Below are 17,434 nucleotides of genomic sequence, written 5' to 3'. Positions count from 1 at the left end.
CCCCCTCTCCTCTCACGGCACCGGATCGCCGCGTCCCCGCACACACCCTGCTCCCTCGCTATTCCAGGAGCCCCCCAGCCCTCCTGGGCTCCCCCGGCCCCGGGGGCCGCTCTGCCGCTCCCCCGCCAGCCCCGGCCCGGCCCCGCGGCCCCGGCACAGCCACAGGCCCTCGCAGCCCGCAGCCCACACGCCTGCTGCCGCCACCCCGGCCTCATGGCGCACCTCCTGGGCCACCCCGCCTGCATGGACAGCCTGCGGGCCGACCTCCGCGACCTGCAGGCGGCCATCGCCCACGTCTCCTCCCACGCCGGGGCCGTGCGCTTCCCCTCCTGGAAGTTCCCCAACCAGGTCTCCAGCGACCTCGACCTGCCGGCCTTGCTCCACTACTACAGCTACACCGACGACGACCCCCAGTTCTCCCAGCACTGCCACGTGGTGCTGCTCGAGCTGCTCATAGACAGGCGAGAAGGCAAAGCCAGCCCCAACTGCCCCGTCCCTGCACAAATAGTGGCCACAAAGGAGCAGAACGAGCTGCTGCTCTGCCCAACACCCCAGGAGCTCAGGGCGGGGGTCCCGGCAATGGCCCTTGCCTCACCCCCCACGATCTGGCCACGGTCCTTCTCGGGGACGCCCTGTGACACGCGCCGTGGCCGTGCCTGATGCGCTCCTGGCTCACGGCCCTCCGAGCGCCGACCTGTGTGTCGCACAGCACACATCTGTCCCACGCTGTCCCCTCCCGCCCGAATCCCTTCCCTCCTCTAACCACCGCTCCCAGCTCTGCCGCTGGATCCATCCTCCTCCAGGCATCCAAGCAGCACCTCGGCATGGGGGACCTTGGCTGCCCTTAGTGCTTGCAAAAACATTCTTCTCCGGCCAACACGCTGGCCCTGCAGCTCTGCCGACCCCACTTTTGTGGGGCCGAGCTGGCCCAAAGCAGTGAAGTAACTGGGGGTCATAACGCTACACCGCTCCCCTGCATTCACTTGCTTTTTCCCCAAAACGATCCCTTTCGTGTCACAGTCTCACGAGAATTCATCTGGCATAACCAGGAGACAGCACGGGAGGTGGGAACGAAGGGATGCTCCCAACAAGGGGAGCCAGGGAGCAGGTTCCACTGCCAAGGCTCCCCACCAGGAACCCACGGCTCCGGTAGCAACGCCTAGAAATCTGCCTGGCAGCTGGTGAAGATTCTGTTCTCCCGTCAGGCAGCGGGAACAGGAAGCAAATCCACATTGCTCGTTAACCATGTGCTTCGCTTGTAACGGAGCACAGGAAACAGGGAACCCGAGCGCTTGGCAGCTGTCCTGCTCCAACCTCTGGCAACATCTCTCCTCCCAAGAGAAGGGCTCGCTGCCCTCATAGCCCCCTGGCTGCACTAACGTCCCGTCCCCACGCTCCACACCGCTGTATTTGGGATCTGAGGGATCGTTTGCAGCCGAGGCTTTGACCTGGGCCTTGGCTTTGTCCTGTGCTCTCTCCACCAGAGGGCGGCTTGCGGGAAGGAGAGCCCCGCTCGGCAATCCAATTCCCAGGCTGGGAAAGCAAAGAAGGAGCGCCCGAAACACGGCTCGCCTGACCTTCTGGGGTCGAGAAGTTCCACAGAAGTTGCCCGGTGCACTTCTCAGAGCCCCTCTATGAGTGTCCCTGCGCCCGACAGCCACGCCTTGGGCAGCTCCCTGCCCAGGGCTGCCTGCAGCACGGCCAAGAGCAGCCGCAGCGCCCACACGCAGACAACTGGGTCGACACTGGGACCCTGCGACACCTGCGCCAGCGCCCAGGCCGGCCTGCGCAAGGTCGGCGAAGCCATCGCCAGCGTCTGCCAGAGCCAGAACATCCCCTCGGCTCTGCGCAGGTTCCAGGAGACGGTGGAGGAGGGCGCAGGGAGAAGGACCCTCTCTGCAAACGACATGAGATATTGGGTCTCAGAGCAGAGCAGGGACCTCTCCCGCCTCAGCAAACACCTGCAGATGCTGCTGCAGCAGGTCAACCCTCTGAAGTCCCAGCTGGAGGAGTCGGAGAAACAGAAGGACGAGGTGCTCTGGTCTGTGTTTTGTTTCTGTTCTAGAAGACTGCTGCTGCTGCTGCTTCAGACCTTCACGGGCTCACAGCGAGTCTCCGGTCACCGTGGCACACCTGTGTGCGCTCCAACCAGCCCCGGCTTCAGTCTCAGTCTCTGCAGCTCCCTTGGCTCGTCCTATCCAACAAGACAGTAGAAATCCAGCGTTCAACTCCCCTGCCCTTCCGCAGCCATGCGAAGGGTAGCCCAGCAGCCCCGCCAGCTCCGGCCCCAGCCCCGCCACAGCTGCTACCCACCACACCTGTGGGGCAAAGGGGCTCAGGACGCCCCACTGAGCCTGGGAACGGCCCCGAGTCAGGCTCTGCCCACCCTGCCGCATCCACCGGCAAAGAGGAAACAAAACCAACAGACTCAGAAACATGACAACAAGCAGGGAGAGGGTGCAGCCGGGCCAGGGCTCTCCCTGCCTCCAGCCTCTAGGCTCCCACCCCGTCACACCCAGGGCTGACGGAGCCGACACCACTGGCCGCAGTGTCTGGAGCTGCACAGGCATCAGCACTGCGAGCGGAGGCAGGAAAATCCCCGGAAAGACGAGATGACACCAGTGTTGTTTACCTGGCTCCAGCTGACAGTCTTTGTCCATAGAAGAGTAAAGAGTTCCCACCACAGGTATGGCTGGTAATTGATGACTCCTCCCCTGGCTGCTCTTCTGGCTGGAAAAAAAAAAGGGATTAGAAGGCTGTCTGCACACCCCTGAAGAACATAACAGGATGACCATCCTTGAAGCTGCCAGAAGTGATTACTTGGGAGATTCCCTACCAAGAACCGGCTGTCCTTGAAGGCAACATCCCAGAAAACAGAGAAACTTTGTTTTTCTGAATTGTGACCATGTGCAGCAGTGAGTGGGGAAAAGGCCATTCCGGCAGGAGGAGATGGCGACCAGCGACTCACGGGCCACCTGCCCTGAACGTACCCCAGACCCAAAAGAAAGGGAGGAGGAAGAGGACCGAGCAGGCGAAGTAACTGACGCGTAAAGCCAGAGAGAAGCAACCCATTCTTGAGGAGAGCAGCAAGGAACACGTAGACGTGCCACGAGCACACACGAGCACAGCGTGGAACAAGTTTCCACCCAGGGCCGGGGCCCACGCTCGGGGGAGACACCCCCGTGCGCCCGGCGCCGCCATACAGCACCGCTGCAAACGCTGTCGGACAGTTTCCGCGCGGATTTTCGGTGCCCAAGGGCCGCGGCCGTACCCCCGCGGGCAGCCCCGCCCGCCCCCGCAGCCGCCGGCGGAGGAACGGGCCGCTGCGGCCGCTGCCGCCGGGACCCCGCGGCCAAGCCCGGGCCGGACCCGCAGCCCCGCCCGAGCCGCGAGCGGCGGGGCGGGGGCAGAAGCGGGGCCCACCAGAGCCCCCCGAGCCCCTTGTCCCCGGGCCGCGGCCGCGCTCGGGCCCCGGCGCCGGAACACCCCGCGCTCCCCCGCCGCAGCGCGGCCGCCCCCCCGCGCCCGCTGCCGCCCGCGCCCCGCACCGGTTTGCTCTCGGCGGGGGGCGCGGGCTGCGCCGGAGGCACGGCTTGCACGGGCCCGGCCGGCATGGCGCTCCCTCGGGGCGGCGCGGAACCGAGCGGCAGCGGCACCGGAGGCGCCCGGACACCGACGAAATGGCGGCCGAGCGGCACGAGCTGCGCATGCGCGGCGGAAGGGACGGAGCAGCCGCACGCGCAGAACGCGACCACGCACGGGGGGGGGTGCGCCTGCGGGTGCGGCAGAGCGCATGCGCGGGGGAAGTGCTGTGAGCGCGCCGAAGGGCGGGGCGACACCCAGAGGGGGAGGGCGGGAGGAGCGTCCTGGGGCGGCTGGGGGCGGGGCCTCCGGGGGAGCGGGCGTCGAGGGGCGGGGCCTCCATTGGCTGTTGGCCCCGGGGGGCGGAGCCGCCATTGGCTGTTGGGCCCAGGGGGCGGAGCCTCCATAGGCCGTTGCCCCCCCGGGGGGCGGGGCCTCCGAGCCGTTGGCGCCGGCCGCGTGCCCCGGCCGTTGCCACAGCAGCCGGCGACAGCGCTGACAGCGCCGCGCAGGCGGGAGGCTCCGGATCGCCAAGTCCCCGCACAAACCCACTCGCCCCGCTCCACCGGGAGACCCCGGCCCTCCGGGGGCCGCTCTGCCGCTCCCCCGCCAGCCCCGGCCCGGCCCCGCGGCCCCGGCACAGCCACAGGCCCTCGCAGCCCGCAGCCCACACGCCTGCTGCCGCCACCCCGGCCTCATGGCGCACCTCCTGGGCCACCCCGCCTGCATGGACAGCCTGCGGGCCGACCTCCGCGACCTGCAGGCGGCCATCGCCCACGTCTCCTCCCACGCCGGGGCCGTGCGCTTCCCCTCCTGGAAGTTCCCCAACCAGGTCTCCAGCGACCTCGACCTGCCGGCCTTGCTCCACTACTACAGCTACACCGACGACGACCCCCAGTTCTCCCAGCACTGCCACGTGGTGCTGCTCGAGCTGCTCATAGACAGGTGAGAAGGCAAAGCCAGCCCCAACCGCCCCGTCAACAGAAGCTCGGCTGCCACAGCGGCTCCTTCCCCCACAGCGAAGGGGACGCTTGTCTGTCCAGCCTGTCCCATGCAGCCCGGGGTTTCGGAGCCCGTTTTCCCCCACGGGTTTCCACCAGCAGCCCTGTGCCGGCACCTCGGCCTCAAGGTCCACAAAACTCCTTTTCCCGCTCACAGCTCAGGGCTACCGGCACAAATACTGGCCACAAAGGAGCAGAACGAGCTGCTGCTCTGCCTGGGAACCGAGGGCACCTGGGCAGATCGGGACGGGCTCCTCACATTGCCCCCAAATCCTTGGAAACACTCACACACGGCTGCACCGCCAGGCCTGGGAGGCAAAAGCGCCTGTTGCACTCTGGGTGAAATACAGACGACTGCCCTGGAAAAGATGAGCCCTTCCCATGGAGCTCTTGGCCCTGGCAATATCTGCCCCCTTTTGCCAAACTCGCTTTGTCCAGGGGACGGGGACAACCTCCTGAACTGGGCACGGGCCCTTCCGGCTCCCCGCGCGGTTCAACGCCCAGGGCCCTTTTCCCGTTCCAAACCCTCCGTTGCTCTAAGCCGTGTTTCGTTTCTGCCCAAGAAGACTGCTGCTGCTGCTTCAGACCTTCACGGGCTACGCAGAAAACCTGCTCAACGAGCAAAGCGTCCGCCCGCCGCAGGCAGTGGGACCCTGCATGTCCGCGGGGCTGACGGCGAAGAGCTTCTGGAGCAGCATGCTGAAACTGGGAGCCCTCTACCAGCAGCTCCGCGCCGAGGTGGGACATTTGGGGGCCCCGACACCCCAGGAGCTCAGGGCGGGGGTCCCGGCAATGGCCCTTGCCTCACCCCCCACGATCTGGCCACGGTCCTCCTCGGGGACGCCCTGTGACAGGCGCCGTGGCCGTGCCTGATGCGCTCCTGGCTCACGGCCCTCCGAGCGCCGACCTGTGTGTCGCACAGCACACATCTGTCCCACGCTGTCCCCTCCTGCCCGAATCCCTTCCCTCCTCTAACCACCGCTCCCAGCTCTGCCGCTGGATCCATCCCACGCTCCACACCGCTGTATTTGGGATCTGAGGGATCGTTTGCAGCCGAGGCTTTGACCTGGGCCTTGGCTTTGTCCTGTGCTCTCTCCACCAGAAGGCGGCTTGCGGGAAGGAGAGCCCCGCTCGGCAATCCAATTCCCAGGCTGGGAAAGCAAAGAAGGAGCGCCCGAAACACGGCTCGCCTGACCTTCTGGGGTCGAGAAGTTCCACAGAAGTTGCCCGGTGCGCTTCTCGGAGCCCCTCCATGAGTGTCCGTGCACCCAACAGCGACACCTCGGTCAGCTCCCTGCCCAGGGCTGCCTGCAGCACGGCCAAGAGCAGCCGCAGCGCCCACACGCAGACAACTGGGTCGACACTGGGACCCTGCGACACCTGCGCCAGCGCCCAGGCCGGCCTGCGCAAGGTCGGCGAAGCCATCGCCAGCGTCTGCCAGAGCCAGAACATCCCCTCGGCTCTGCGCAGGTTCCAGGAGACGGTGGAGGAGGGCGCAGGGAGAAGGACCCTCTCTGCAAACGACATGAGATATTGGGTCTCAGAGCAGAGCAGGGACCTCTCCCGCCTCAGCAAACACCTGCAGATGCTGCTGCAGCAGGTCAACCCTCTGAAGTCTCAGCTGGAGGAGTCGGAGAAACAGAAGGTCGAGCTGCAGAAAAAGGTCGAGGACTTTCGCCAGTTGCTGCGGGCGGAGAAGGAGACCCAAGCGAGGCAGAGGAAGGAGGCTGAGCGGACCCTGGAGGTGAAGAGCAAAGAGTATTCAGAGGCCATAGCCAGGCTGAAGCAAGACAAGGACAAGCTGCAGAGAGGTACAGTGCTGTTCCCAGCATCCCCTCCCAGGCCCGTGGGTATTTGCAGGAGAAGCACGGAGTCCCTGCTCAAATCTTGATCCCGCTGCCATCGCCAGCAGGGCTTTTGCCGCAGACTGGGATGTGCGCCGGGGCTGTTCCCCACTGGGACACTAACCCTAGGCAGCAGGAGCTGGTGCTCCACGTCCGGTCGCTGCCTTCTCCCTGCTGGAACAATCACTGGATGACAAACGCTTTGGTGCGGCCATTTGCTGCCTCCTTGGCTTTGGGTTTTTTGAGGAGCTGTTGGATCAGTGGAGTTTTCCTGCTGCTTTAGGAGCTGCTCTGCAGGAAGAGCGACTCTCCGCCTTACAGGAAGAGCTGGCTGCGAAGCAGGCTGCTGTGCAGGAGCTGGGTAAGGACACCTGGGGCTCAGCCAGCGGCACATCTCTGCCCCAGCCTGGCTCCCACCTCCCCAGTGCTTTCCCAGCCCCGTAACTCCTGGCTCCCCCAGAATCGGTGGGGTAGAGTGCTGCTGGGAATGGGGGGACGACGAGCCGCCTTCCTTGCGGTACCCAACCATCGCCCATCACCAGAATGGGGTGCTGCTGGTGCTTGCTGGTGGGGATTCAGGGGGTCGCAGCCCTCCCATCAGCCCTGCCTCCCCCTGGCCAGGGCCCGGGGAGGGTGCGGGGCCCCTTCAAACCACCTCCTCTGGGAGCTTCTCCCCCCTTCCTGCCCAGCCTGCGCCAAAGGTGCTGTGTCTCCCCAGAGGCCACCAAGACGAACTTGCTGGAGGAGATGAGGACAACCATGGTGGCCAGGAGCCAGCTGCTGGAGCTGGAGGAGAAAGTGCAGCTTCTTAGCAGACAGCGGGAGAGCCTGGAGCAGGAGCTGAGCACCACCCGCACCGAGCTGGAGAAGGAGAAGGCCAGAGTGGAGAGCATCCTGAGGCACCAGGAGGTATGGCCGGGCCTGCTCTCCCCTGCTCTGCCGCCCCGCGGCGTGCCGTGGGAGCGGGCTGAGCTCGTGGGTGCTGCTGCCCGACGGAAGGGTGGTGGTGAGCGGGTGCAGCAGCAGCCCCATGCAGGCTCCTGCCCTGGACAGTCCCTGCAGGCCAAGCAGAGGGCCCTGACGCAGCACCTCGACAGCCTGGACCAGGAGCGCGCGGAGCTGCACGCCAGCCTGGGAGAGGCCGAGGAGGACAAGGCCAGGCTGGCGGCGCAGCTGGAGGAGAGCCGGCAGCAGAGCGGGCAGCAGCGCCGGGCGCAGCAGGTACTGGCAGCCAGCACGGATCGGGGGGGACGGGAGTGGGGCTCCTGGGGTGGGGGAGCAGCTGCTGAGGGACACAGCTGGACCGGGGGTGGCAGGAGCCACGCGCTGCCCCGTCCCTGCGGCAAAAAGACTCCACTCCACGGTTCAACCAACCATTTATTGCCGCATTGATTGCGAGTCACACCAAGAACACGCGGTTCCAACACACAAGGGGGTCACAGCCCCCACACAAGGCATTCCCGCAGCACACCACGGCAGCACACAAGCGCGCGGGATACGGCACCCGTGGTTACACACTTCAAGCACGCGGGATATTCACTGCCCCCTGCAGCTAAGGGCTCTCGACCCCAGGGGAGTGACCTTGGCCGGCGTCCCCATCAAGGGGGGAATCTCCTCCCAGGCCAGCTGGGGAGTTGGAGAAGCGACCCCCACGTCCCAACCGGAGTCTGAGGGGTTCCAGCCCCTGATTTACGCTGCAGAACTCGGTGCAGGGCTTGGCCCGAGGAGATCTTTGGTGGTGCGTGCCGGAGTTTGCCCCTTCTCTTTCCTGATCCATCTTACTCCATCGGGCAACTGGAGAGCGGTGGCACTGAGACTCGGGGCAGGTTCTTTGCTGAGGGATTTTGAGGCTCAGCCCAAGTTTGGCTCCTTCGAACACCGCGGCACGGCTTTGGGCATTGGAGGGGCATCAGCCACCTCAGGGCTGGGCTGTCGCCACGGCTCCCCATGGGCCGTCTCTGCAGAGCCAGGGCCTCACGGCCACGCACGGCTGGGGGACTTTCCCCCCCTCCGGGGGTCACCTGTGCACTGGGCAACGTAAAGTTTAACACCTGTGGGCCGGAAGATCCATCCCGTCCCCCACTGCACACCAGCCTGGGAGAGGCCGAGGAGGACAAGGCCAGGCTGGCAGCGCAGCTGGAGGAGAGCCGGGAGCAGAGCGGGCAGCAGCGCCGGACGCAGCAGGTCAGCGCGGGCAGCCAGCACGGATCGGGGGGGACGGCAGTGGGGCTCCCGGGGCGGGGGAGCAGCTGCTGTGGGACACAGCTGGGCCACAGGGTGGCAGGAGCCACGCGCTGCCCCGATTCCCACCTGGAGCGGACCTGGTGCGACGTTGCCACGTGGCCATCACCTCCCGAGAGCCCCTGGGGAAGATCCCTCTCCCTCGGCCCCGCGGCAGAACAGTCTCTGCTGCTTTTCCCCACGGCCGAGCCCGAGGGAGCAGCAGGAAGCGACTCCTCAGGCTGCTCCCGCGTGTCCAGCCTGCCTGGACTGCCCAGTCGGGGCTGTTGCTTCCAGCTCACGCAGGGAGCTCCCAGTCCAGACCCTGCCCGTTGGCACTGGCCCCTTCCCACTGCCATGGGACACCCTTCTCCCGTCAGGAAAGGGAGGGAGCTTTCCTTAGGGGGGCGGGCGGGGGGGTGTGAGGACTCCCGTGGGACTCCCCCGGACTGCACCAGCTCGGGACCTCACCCCCTCTCTGCTGCGCCACACAGGAGCGACTGGACGCGCTGCAGCGGGAGAAGCTGAGCCTGGAGCAGTCCGTCTCGCAGCTGCAGGCGGACGTCTCCAGGCTGCAGGAGCAGGCGCAGGAGCTGAAGGAGCGGGAGAGGCTCCTGGTGTTATTCCCCGAACTCCACGTCCCCACCGAGACGCAGCTGCAGAGTAAGGCAGCGGCAGCGGCGCCCGCTTTCCCCGGGGCGGGCGTGTGCTCTGGGGTGCCCAGAGCTCGCGGGGGATCCTGCCGGCCCCGCACGCGCCAGCAGCGCTTGCCCAGCACCCTCTGTCCTCCGGCAGCAGCGGGATCTGCTTTGGCTCCTGCCGCAAGGACAGCGTATTTGCTTTGCAGGCACCGGGAACGTGGCGGAGGACATGGAGAAGCAGGTCCAGGCCAACAACATCCGCATCCACGTGATGGAGCAGGAGAACGCGCGGCTCACATCTGCACTGGCCGAGCTGAAGGCGGCTGCTGACCGGGGCGTCCTGAAGATGAGGAGGCTGCACCCAAGCCAGGGCGAGCTGGGTGCCACGGGGCAGACGGATGCACGCGCCAGCGGGGTGCTGCATAGCCCGAGACCACCCCACAGTCCCTGTCCCACACCCGGGCACCGCTCCCCTGCGTGTGCACGCATGCAGAGAAGGTTCTGGGGAGCACAAGGCCCGGCGACATCGTGCGCCACGGCCCCTGCCACGCAGCAGCTGCTTCTTCCCCAGCTGCTGCCGGGCCGAACTGGGCACAGCCACTTCCAGGAGGGCATGAAGCCGGGCACGGACTGGGATCCTTCGCCATCTAAGGGCCTCTCCCAGTTCAACTGCAAGACAAGTAAAGGCCACACAGCCCCTCGCTTACCCTCCCTCTTCCCTGGGGAACGGCAGAGAGACGCGAGATGGAAAAGGGAAGGGGACATGTGGGTCGAGATAAGAAGAATTCAGTAATATCTAAAATAATGTAAATTATAGATGAGAGTTGTATTCCGAGAGTGCCAGCCCCCCGGAAGAGCAAAAGCCCTTCTCTCTGGTCAGCCCCCATCTTTCCAGGCTCTTTGGGAAGGGCAGGGCAGGGGAGACGAGGAGCAGGTGTCGCCCCCTGTGTCCAAGAGCAGCTGGAGTGCACGGAGCGCTGCCTGCGCATGGGCCGGGAGCTGACCAGTTGTTGTTGTAAAGGAGCTGCTGGTTGCCCAGTATCATGGATGGTCAACAGAGCGGGGGAATTTTGGAAAAGAGTCCGTTTGGATGTGCCCTGGCACATTGGAATGATACTGGGGGTGCCCCGGGAGGAAACGTAAACAAGACAACTTTAGTCAAATATTGTAACCAGTGGTGGCCGTTGTATAAACTGGAAGATGAGGAAAAATGGCAGAATGACAACATTTGTAATGGAATCATATTGATAATACATCATCTAACGCTTCTAATACTTATAATGGAATCCTGGTACTTGATTGCAATCGATGCTGTTTCCCAGAAGAAAAGATAAATGGGATGAGGTGGGATACGCTGGTATGTTTTCACAAAGGGAAGGGGACATGTGGGTTGAGATAAGAAGAATTCAGTAATATATAAAATAACGTAAATTATAGATGAATAGACATATCTCAATCCCATGAGAATTACGATACTCGATGCCTTTCCTGCCCGCTGTGGGCCGCGTGCCGCTGCACACCTGAGCCTCCTGCTCAGCCCCTGCCCCTCTCCGCCCCCTCCCCCATGGCTCCAGTGGGCACCGCAAAGAAATTGTCATGACAATAACGTGGAATCGATGCGCTCAGCAGCAGCTCCCTTCCCTGCCCTGCAGCACCTGTTCTGTGCCCATCTCGAGGGCACCTTCCCTTGGGAAGCCCGGTGTCTCTGCCCAGCCCAGCGAGTGCGCTGGGTGCAGGAAGCCCGGGGGAATGGTCCCACAGTAGCCTGTGCCAGGCACCACCATGTAAGCCCAGGACAAGACACAGCAGCCACTCCTTGCACTGCATTTAATGGAGACAGACACACACAGTGCTGCAGCCCAGCAGCCTCCGGCCGCACGGCGAGTGCCCCGCTACCATGGCACACCTGTGCCCGCTCCAACCAGCTCCGTCTTCCGTCTCGGCAGCTGACGTGGCTCGTCCTTTCTGATAAGTTACTATAAATAAAGCGATTGACCCCCCTGCCCTCCCGCAGCCCTGCCAGCTCCAGCCCGGCCCTGCCACAGCTGCTACCTACCGCACCCACGGGGCAAAGGGGCTCAGGCTGCCCCGCTGAGCTTGGGCATGGCCCGCAGCGGGCTTTGCCCACCCAAACGCAGCCACTGGGAAATAGAAAAAAAACCCAACAGAAAAATGACGACGAGCAGGGAGGGGGTGCAGCTGGGCCGGGGCTCTTCCCCCCCATGGGTGCCCCCATAGCTTCTCCCAGCGCACACTCCCCCCAGCCCACCGGCACTGGCCATCTGGAACCCCACCCCAGAAGGGAGAGCCCCCAGATCCTTCGCTCTCTGATGGGCCAGGTGCTGCGACAGGCACAGCCGCACCGACCCCGCTCCGGCAGCGTGCGCTGCTTGCTGGGCACCCCCTGCTCCCTCCCTCTCCCCAGAGCGGCGACGGGTCTGTGCCTGGAGTGTGTCCATCGGGCCGGCTAGCTCTCCGTGCAGCAGTTCCCTGGAAGGGAGAAGGATGGAAGGCTATGAGATGGGGAGCCTCCCATTCCTTCCCAGCACAAACGTGCTCCCCGATCAGTGCTGGGGGCACAGCAGGGTGCCGGTGCGGTTCTCACCCAGGATGTTGCGCTTGCAGAGAGGGCAGGTCTGCTGCAGGAGGAGCCAGGGGTCCACACAGTCCCGGTGGAACTCGTGGGAGCAGGGCAGCACTCGCAGCCACTGTGGGAAGAGAAAGTGATGGCAAACGTGAACGGAACTGGGAGTGGCACCGAGACCGCGGTGGCAGAGCCGCAGCCCTGCCACCATCACGCTGCCCGAGGGAGGGGGAGCACCCTCCGCCACGCAGCTCCCTGGTGGGGACACCCCGGCCCCAGCCAGTGAGGGAAGGCTCAGCCTCGGGTAACAAAGGGGTGGCATGAGCATGGGTGGTACCAAGCGGTGGCCAGGATGAGCTCCAGGCCGCCCGGTGCAGCACCAGTCCCCCCAATCCCTACCTGGCTCTTGTGGAACTGGTCCAAGCAGACGGCACAGCTATCGATCTCGCAGGCCCGGCTCCGGAGTGGTTTGCCGGGATGGTACCGCCGGGTTTTCAGCGCCGACAGCCGCTGCCGTATGTGCTGCTTCAGGTCCAGCTGTGAAGGCAGAGCAGAAGATCAGAGCCCAGCCGCGGGTCTCCCAGGTGAGGAGCAGAGCGGAGACGTTCCCACCTCGGCATCCTGCTCCGACAGGTCTTGCCGTGACTGCCGCTGGGCCTGCACGATCACCCCGGTGCAGAGGAGCAGGGCGATCAGCAGGATGGTGTTCCACAGCTGCTGGAGGTACTTCTGCAGGAACAGTGCCGCTGGGTGGTCAGGGACCGGAGCAGGTGGGTGAACCGGAGACCCCCCCTCTGCTCCCAGCCCCACCATGGCCACTGTCCCTGTGCCAGGCACCCCTGGCTACGTGGGCAGCCCTCGCCAGCGCCGGCACACATACCTGGACCTGCGAGCTGTTCTCCCCCGTGCAGATCACCCCCTGCCACTCCCCATAGAGGCCTCCTCGGGAGAGGCCGCAGGTTGACCACAGGGTGAGGGTCACTCCCTGCAAGGCAGGAGATGGCATTGCCGACAGCCGCGGCGGCTGCTGGCGCTGCCCGAGGCCAATCGCACGTGTTGAGGGGAGAAGGAATTGCAGGCAGCTGCCCCACTCCCACAGAGCGAGTCTCTGGGGAAACCGAGGCACCAGCAGCTTCAACAGCCTTCGGGAATGTGGCTCCTGCTCCCTGTAGCTCAGCTTCCCCAGCGGTCGGGGAGGTTTGGTTGGGCTCAGCCATGCCCCTGCCCTTCCATCAGGAGAGAGAGAAGGAGGAGGAGGAAGGCGAGGACCTACATACCAGGTTCTCCAGCAGCACCGCCTGGTACGTGATTTTCGCTGTAGCCCGGAGGCCCCTGTGAGCAAAAAGTGAAAGGGGTGTCAATCCCATGGGCACAGCAGGATCCAGCTCGCAGCACCCCAGTGCCAGAGCGCTCCCCCTTCCTGCTGGGGACAGGCAGCCCATGCTGAGCAGTGGGCGAGGGGGGCCACCAAGGAAGGAGGAACCCACAGGAGAGGTGACAGTGAACATCCCCCCTTCCCAGCCATGCCCAGCCCTCTGCGTGACCCTGTGCCGCTCTATTCCTCTCAGCACCATGCCTCAGTTTCCCCATCCGCAACATCACAGCAGCAATACTGATACACCACCTGGAGGGAAGACCAGGAGGCTTTCAAGGCTGTGGGCGGTGGGGACAAACACTGGCAAAGGTGGTGAGGACGCTGGTGTCATGACAACCATGATAACCAGGCTGGCTAATTTGTACTGCCAGTCCTAAAGCGCTTGGCCAAGCCCACTGCCAGCTTCTGCCGCTGCGTGGGGACCCATGGAAGGGCTCGTGCCCTGCGGAAGGAGCGAATCTGACTCACATCTCGCTGGAAACACACGTCCCAGCCCCAGCTGGTCTCACACAGCGCGAGTCTGGCAGCCCCCAGCTGTCGCAGCCAGGCAGGGACCACACGCAGTGCTATGGCTCTCGCCCAGCCGCTGCCACCACCCCAGCCCGTACCGCAGCAGCGCTCCCAGCAGCTTGGTGACATTGTCCGAGGACTGGATCACGATCACGGGCTTGGCAAGAAGCTGGGAAACGTCCAGCTGCACCAGAGAGGAAAGCAACAGCCATCAGTGGGGCACGAGACTGTCTCAGGTACCCGCCGCTGAGACTCTCCTACCTCCCGGATGGCGTTCTGGTTCAGCGCCAGGATGAGCAGGGCTGATGCCCCCAGCACCAGGGCTCGCTTCATCTGCAGGGACAGAGGGCACAGGCTCAGAGGGCAGGACGGGCAGGAGCTGTGCCCCTGTTCAGCTCCCATCCCACTGCAGGGAGGTGGCAGCACCTGGTGCCTCTTTACCCTGGCTGAAGCATCACCAGGGACCCCAGAGGGGCTGGCACTGCCCAGGAGTCCTGTCAGGGACCCCTCTGCCGCCAAGCACAAGGCCAGGACACCCCCACATCTTGCGAGGAGACACCCCAGGAAGTGCCCTGCAGGCTTGTGACCAGCAAACGCCACTGCAGCCCCTGAGCCAGGCGGACAGTCACCTTGCTGACAACGGCGGCGGTGAAGGACTCCTCCTTGGCTCCCCGCGAGACCTCGGCTGGCTCCTCGCCCACAGGCACCACGCCAATCCAGCTGTCGGCAGCACCCAGCTCAGGCTCCCCATCTCCCACCTGGGGGGCACAGCAGTGTCAGGGGATAAAGGGCCGAGGTGGATGCCTGAGGTTCAGGGCACCCCTAAAGCACTGCTGTGTCCCCAGGTGCCCTGGGGAGCTGGGCACTGCACAGGGACAGGGACAGCGGCAGGGTGGTGCAGGGAACCGGACCTGGGCCCCGCTGCCCCCATCCCTGCCTGCACCTGCCCTCTGCCAGTGGGCACCCATGGCCAGTGGCACCCCCTCGTTGCCTGCCCCAGCCTGTGCCCCCCAGTGCCCACTGCCTCCCTTGTGCCCCCCAGTGCCCACTGCCTCCCCTGTACCCCCCAGTGCCCACTGCCTCCCTTGTGCCCCCCAGTGCCCACTGCCTCCCTTGTGCCCCCCAGTGCCCACTAACCCGCCATGTCCGTGGCTTCCCCACCAACCCCTAGAGCTCCCCACTGCCCACAGCTCACCCCCTCTTCCCTGCCCAATGCTCAAGACACCTCCCAAGCACCCAGTGCCCGGCTCCCCCCGGTGCCCACAGCCTCCCCCCGGTCCCCGGCTCCTCCTGGTGCCCACATTCCCCTCTGGTGCTCGGCTCCCCCCGGTGCCCACAGCCCCCCCCGATGCCCGGCTCCCCTCGGTGCCCACAGCCCCCCTCGGTGCCCACCCCCCCGCAGCCCCGCGCGGGGCCGGTGCCCACCAGCAGCAGGCGGCCGCGGATCTCCTCCTGCTGCCGCTGCTGCTGCTGCCGCGGGGCCCCTCGGCCCGGCCCGGCCCGGCCGCCCCCCGCGCCCAGCACGGCCCCGCGCAGCGTGTACGAGCCGCCGGGCCCCGCGCCGCCCCCGGCCCCGTGCCCCGGCCCGGCCACCGCCACCTCGACCCGGGCGGCGGGCGCCGGCCCCGGCCCGGCCCGGCACAGCGCCAGCAGCGGCGCCAGCAGCGCGGCCCGCAGCGCCGCCATCGCCGCGCCCCGCCCGCCCCGCCCCGCGGCGCCCCCTGCCGGCCCGGAGGACCCGCCGCGCCGCCCGCCACCGCCAAGGGGCGCCCGGGAGCCGGTACCGGGAGCGGGGATAGGGATAGGGATAGGGATAGGGATAGGGATAGGGATAGGGATAGGGATAGGGATAGGGATAGGGATAGGGATGGAGACCAGGACAGGGAGAGAGACAGGGACCAGGAATGAGATGGGGACAGGGACATGGCACAGGGACTGATACTGGGACAGGGATGGGGACAGAGACCAGGAAGGGGACAGGGACCAGGATCGGGGATGGGGAGAGGGATGGGGACGGGGACAAGGGCATGGACGGGGACAGGGACTGGGACAAGGACAGGGACCAGCACTGATACAGGCACAGAGACTGACACTGGGACAGAGATTGGGACAGGAACAGGGGATCAGGACAGGAACTGGGACCAGGAGAAGGCTTGGGACACCGCTGGGCAGTGGGACATAGACTGCACACCGGGATCCAGAAAGGGACAGGCACCACGCTAGGCATGGGGGACATGGCCCCTGTGGCCCTGTTTCCCCATGGATGTGGGGGTACACGGGGGTATCATGGGGACACAGGGACACGCATGGGCATGGGAACACAGCCACGGGTGTATGGGGACATGTGCGGCCCAGCACCCACCATCCATGCACCACCTGGCCATGTCTGGTCACAGCACACACCCGGGTGACACAAGCACATGCCAACACCCGAGTACACCAAAATCCTCCCCCTTGACACCCCAAGACCATCCGCGTCCCAGTGGGTGCCAGGCAGCCCAACCGGTGCCACCGGCCTGCCCCACTCCGGCCACGTGAGCCCGGCACATGTGCCGGTGGAGGGATTTGCCGGGCAGCTTAGCCGCCGCACGGGCCCCAGTGCTGACCTCCTTTTAGCCGGGGCCACGCCGGGCACGGAGTGCTCTGACATCCCAGCTGCCATGGCTGCCCGATGCCCACAGGACGGGTCTGGGTGTGTCCCCCGCAGCCCCAGCCGTGTTGCAACCGCAGGGGTTTAATCGCAGGGCAGGCAGGGCCCCTCTGTCCACGGCCAGCAACCGGAGCCGGTTTAACCGCGTGGCAAAATGTCCCTAATGCCACGGGTTCGGCTGTGCCGTGGACAACAGCCCGGCAGCCCGCCCGGCTCCAGGGTCAGGCCACTAAAGGTGGGCTATGCCAGGGATGTGGATGGCTGGGGATGTTCCCTCTCCCTGGGGAGCAAGGGCCACCGAACGTGAACTGGCAGTGGGAGAGTGAAACCGGTGGTCTCAGTGCCTCTGCCCTGTCCCTTGTCCCTGTCTGCCAGCTCCTGCACCTGAGCCGTCACCCTGTCCTCATCTCTGTCCCTGTCCCCCGCCCCTACACCCCCTAACACCCATACTCTCCACATCCCTCCGGCCACCCCATACCTCCTATGTCCCCCATAACTCCCACAGCCCCCAACCCTCCCCAATACCCCCTATACTCCCCAAGTCCTCCCCATGCCGCCGTACCCTCTGTACCTCCCACAACACCTATACTCTCTGTATCCCTCATGTCCCTTGTACCCCCATACCACCCATGTCTCCCTATACTCCCCATGCCTTCCTATACCTCCTCATAATCCTCTTGCCCCCCCATACCTCCTATGCCCCCCATACCTCCCACAGCCCCCATACCCCCGTAACGCCTATACTCCCTGTATCCCTGGTGCCCCTCATACCCCCCCCACCGCCCATGTCTCCCCATACCCCCCATGCTTCCCTCTACCCCCCCATACCCCTTATACCCCCCCAATACCCCCCCGTGCCCCCCCGCCCAGCCCTCGGGGCGGCGGCGGGCGCTGCCCGGGCGGGCAGGGTTCAAGGCCGGCCGGGGCGGGCCGGGCCGGGCGGGGCGGGCCGGGGGCGGCGCTTCGGGGCCGCCGCAACCCGCCACCGCCCCGGAGCGCGGCACAGGCGGCGCGTCCCGCGGCCGAG

At 65.6% G+C, this 17,434-nt stretch overlaps 3 protein-coding genes and 1 pseudogene across 3 annotated transcripts; 3 read left to right on the top strand and 1 right to left on the bottom strand.

Annotated features, from left to right (window-relative positions):
- Nucleotides 1–213: 213 nt before the first annotated feature.
- Nucleotides 214–2,624, top strand: LOC147527387 (coiled-coil domain-containing protein 157-like). Its single transcript, XM_086623711.1, has 2 exons — nt 214–654; nt 1,485–2,624. Exons 1-2 carry the CDS (start codon nt 214–216, stop codon nt 2,211–2,213), a joined length of 1,170 nt encoding a protein of 389 aa, XP_086479837.1. The 3' UTR covers nt 2,214–2,624.
- A 1,655-nt stretch (nt 2,625–4,279) lies between these two features.
- Nucleotides 4,280–4,555, top strand: LOC147527386 (coiled-coil domain-containing protein 157 pseudogene; annotated as a pseudogene).
- Nucleotides 4,556–5,625: 1,070 nt separating this feature from the next.
- On the top strand, nt 5,626–10,814 carry LOC147527385 (coiled-coil domain-containing protein 157-like). Its single transcript, XM_086623358.1, has 6 exons — nt 5,626–6,394; nt 6,711–6,788; nt 7,146–7,336; nt 7,481–7,648; nt 9,142–9,328; nt 9,468–10,814. The coding sequence occupies exons 1-6, from the start codon at nt 5,836–5,838 to the stop codon at nt 10,079–10,081; spliced, it is 1,797 nt and encodes a 598-aa protein (XP_086479484.1). The 5' UTR covers nt 5,626–5,835; the 3' UTR covers nt 10,082–10,814.
- A 790-nt stretch (nt 10,815–11,604) lies between these two features.
- RNF215 (ring finger protein 215) lies at nt 11,605–15,443 on the bottom strand. Its single transcript, XM_086623480.1, has 10 exons — nt 15,183–15,443; nt 14,387–14,515; nt 14,019–14,090; nt 13,856–13,941; nt 13,150–13,204; nt 12,753–12,857; nt 12,485–12,601; nt 12,272–12,409; nt 11,894–11,996; nt 11,605–11,778 (listed from the first exon to the last, which is right to left on the bottom strand). Exons 1-10 carry the CDS (start codon nt 15,441–15,443, stop codon nt 11,756–11,758), a joined length of 1,089 nt encoding a protein of 362 aa, XP_086479606.1. The 3' UTR covers nt 11,605–11,755.
- Nucleotides 15,444–17,434: the final 1,991 nt, after the last annotated feature.

This window comes from Tauraco erythrolophus, chromosome 19, assembly GCF_009769465.1.
Source record: "Tauraco erythrolophus isolate bTauEry1 chromosome 19, bTauEry1.pri, whole genome shotgun sequence".
Taxonomy (NCBI): domain Eukaryota; kingdom Metazoa; phylum Chordata; class Aves; order Musophagiformes; family Musophagidae; genus Tauraco; species Tauraco erythrolophus.
The sequence above is the reverse complement of the archived record's forward strand: the minus strand, read 5'-3'. Positions and strand labels throughout refer to the sequence as shown.